General features: G+C 37.9%; 1 protein-coding gene across 1 annotated transcript in view; it reads left to right on the top strand.

Moving 5' to 3' along the window:
* Positions 1-1,021, top strand: part of LOC139689671 (uncharacterized) — a 57,684-nt gene extending 56,663 nt beyond the window's left edge. The window contains exon 4 of the mRNA XM_071586860.1: positions 393-1,021. Coding sequence (XP_071442961.1) covers positions 393-1,021 — 629 coding nt within the window. The remainder of the gene's footprint in view (positions 1-392) is intronic.
* Positions 1,022-3,629: the final 2,608 nt, after the last annotated feature.

Raw genomic sequence — 3,629 nt, 5'->3', positions numbered from 1 at the left:
TAATTATGACAATAATATTAATGTGAACAAATTGTTGAAAAATAAATTTTAAAATTATATTTTATTCTTAATGTGCAGATTGGATAACAACATCGCTCATTTTTTTAATGGTACCTTTAACTGTTTGAAGTGTATGAAAAAAATTAGGTATAGCATATTCATATTAGGCTTTTTATAAACTTCTAAGTGCAAACCTACAAATTCATCAAAACAGCCCTACAATTTTCATGCATATCAAGGAAAAGAGGCTAAAACTAAAAGGGTTAAGTTACCCTTGTGACCCTTCCCAATTCCATGTAAATGCTCAAATCAACCAGTTTGAGATGACCTCTCCACTGGTTTTGAGTTCTCGTCTCATTTTCCCTGGTGACTTAGTATTTTCTCTGTGGCAGGGTCTTCATCACTGGGTGTGCAGCAGAGTGGTGGCAGTGCGGTGGACAGCGGGGACCCTGCCGGCAGTCCTGCCCTCTACTTTGGCAGTGGGCACGATGGATGGTTCCGTGTGGCCACCATAGCCGTTCCCATCTGCGGGGCACTCATCCTGATGCTGCTCATCTTTGTGGCCTTCAAGATCCTGAGGCGAGATTTGGAAGACCAAAAGTTGCGGGGGAGTCAGAGGCACAAGCACCAATGGCGCTCCCCCTCCCAGGCGTGGGACGAGGAAGATTTCTGCCTCCAACACCACCACAAGTGCACCAACACCCAGAGTCATCTCCTCCACAGAGACCCCCTGGACGATTCACCCCACCGTGGGCACGCCAAAGTGGCCCCTAACCTGCACCCTGCACCCATGCCCGTGGGTGGCAGGGTGCATCTCCTCTCACCAAGGGGGGATGCGGAGAGTGGCACCAAGAAGAACCCCAAGCTGGACTACTTTTTCCTCTTCCCCCGTGCCGGCAAGTGCAAGAAGCCGGAGGTGGTGGTGGTGGGAGGGAGTGGTGGTGCCCAAAAGGAGGCACCCGTGGTGGAGGGGGCGGTGGAGGCCGAGGGGCCCACGGCAGTGGTGGTTGTGTCTCTCTAAGATGTGAGGTGGAGGAGAGTGTGGTTGGTATTTCTAAAGGCTGTGAAACTTTACACTGATGTTTTCAAATAAATGAGAAAACTGCTGTCAGTGATGAAATGTGATTTAATTGTGGATCAGAGACCATACTTCGTCCGTAAACTTTTCATTTAACCCTGTGCTGTTCTACCAATTGTGATATCATTCCATGTACAAAGTGTTTCCATGTATATTTTTGTAATCTTTCAGGTGCAATTGTTTCTCAACTAGACTGAAAAGAAATATCTTGTAATAAGTTCTATTCGGTAATTCAAGAGTAATTACTGGGCATGATAGTTAATTAGATATCGTGAGCATAATTCATTAAGTAATTATCCCATGAGAGCAATGCCTTATGATTATTATGTGTTCAAAAAGTTACAGACTCAGGTTTTGTCCTTATACACTCAAAAAGTTCAGAGTATGCATTTTTTTTAAATCAGCTTCTCAAATGATTATGGGGTTAAATAAAACGGTTTCCAGCGTCACTTGGTGGAAATTCTTCATATTGAACTTATAATTAAACCACTTTTCCACGTAAAATTTTATTTGGAAAGTAAAATATTTTATTTGGAATTTATAAATTGGAATTTAAACATTTTATTTGGAAAAAATTTTTAAATTTTTTGTGGAAAAGCCAAGTGGTTTAATTTTAAGTTCAACATTATGGGGCTGTCTACAATGGCATTCAAGAATTTTTAGATGAATCTAAATCCTGAGAGTAATGCTGGGCTTAACTGACTACTTATTATTTTATTCATTTATTCAGTGTGTGCATAATCATTTGTAATGCTTGGGGATAGCAAGATGACATTATTCTTTTATATGGTTGATTTCACTGGATCACTGAGATTTTGATGATATTCTATTAAAGGGCTTGACTACCTGTAGGTTTTCATTAAGTGACCTAATGATTATAGAGCACCAATTTGTCTTCAATTTGTAAAATTACTCTGATGACCCCTACCTCTTAAAATAAGAGAATGTTGACCTTGATTCATGTAAAAGAACCAAGTAACCAAAAACGTTTTTCTTAGCTGCCAGTAGCATTAAAAAGTGCACCTTTCTTTGAATTTCAGTGACTGGTATTGAATTTTTTTAAACTATTTCATCCATGTAAGTAACCGATGCATTGTCATTGGTGATGCTGTTGAAAAAAAAGATTTGACCATTATTCCAAGTAACTTGAAAGGATTGCCTTACTTCAATGGCATTTAACTGCATAACTTGTCTGTCCACTGGAAATGTAAAAGATTTGACTGACCTGGTTGCCCGAGTTAACAGCTGGACAGATTGAAGTACCCTCCTCAATTAATGAAAGAATGTCATGATGGCGTAGCACCCTTCTTCCTATATTCCCAGAAGGTCATTCTCTACCAAGATGTCGATTTATTCATTCAAATGCCATACACATGCTGGGGATTTAACCAGTCAGACATTTGCTATTTCATTTGCTGTCAAAGCATAGTGAATAATTTTTACTCTCTTCAGTGATCGGGAAAAACATCCTCAGGTGCATGGGAACCCCACTATAAGCTACCAATCATAAATGCATACCGAGTGTATTAGCTGCATTGTAATGAGAAAAACATCAAGATTATATTTGAATCTGGTTAATATTTTGATTGCTTTCACCCATGTAATATAGAGAGCTTTGCTGGTACAATTTCTTTAGCTCCATTCTCCTCATAAGAATGCTACAATTTTTAATTACAGTTCCGAGTGAGCCCTAATCAGTCTTACTTCCACAACAGATTCTCAGAAATAAATTTGTCGTGCATGTGCTATTTAACCAAGAAATATCTGCTGGTAAATAAAATTTGTAATTTATCTATGGCTACAGAAGTTGATTCTATATCTTTTATTGCCTTTTTGTTCACTGCGTAAGAGGAAGGGAAATTCTGTTCCTGTCGAATCTCATAGATAATTAGTTTTAATAGAATTTAAGAATGTGTTGTTGACGGGGTATTAACTGTTTTCCAGTTGAAATGCCTTTCCTAATATTCACGGTCACTTGGGCATTTTTTTCCATTGATGATTCCAGTGAATTTTAATTCCTATTTTTTCGAATTCTCTGGTGATTAAAACTATACCCACTGCAGTGTTAATGGTATGGTTCTACAAGAGTTCTCCCAAGTTAAAAACTTTAACCCAATCTGATGTGATGTTCTCATGACTGTTTATTGATATTCATATTTCACAGCATTATTTATTGGTGTTGCATTGGTAAAGTAATCTGATTGGGTATTGGTTCAGCTTATTCTCTTCTTTGTCAGTGTACATGAAAGAAGTGAATTTTAGATGAGCACAGGAGTAACAAGCAGGCAATGAGAGTCGAAGAGTTTTGTGTTGGAACATAATCTCTAAGATGTATGAAAGATTGATTATTTTTCTAGTCTTGTGTAAACATTTTGTCCACTCATTTACCAAATAATATTGTCATAACTTTGGTGACTTGTTTCCTCATTTTGCTTTACTTGCAAAATAGTTGTGCCTCTTTTATTTATAATAATAAAATTTCCAATAGTGTTGTAGAACCATTAGATTATAAAATTGATACTTATCATCATTGTAATTGATGATTGTGCCC

The sequence above is a fragment of the Hetaerina americana genome, unplaced genomic scaffold, assembly GCF_022747635.1.
Source record: "Hetaerina americana unplaced genomic scaffold, ioHetAmer1.1.p SCAF_27, whole genome shotgun sequence".
Lineage (NCBI taxonomy): Eukaryota > Metazoa > Arthropoda > Insecta > Odonata > Calopterygidae > Hetaerina > Hetaerina americana.
The sequence above is the reverse complement of the archived record's forward strand: the minus strand, read 5'-3'. Positions and strand labels throughout refer to the sequence as shown.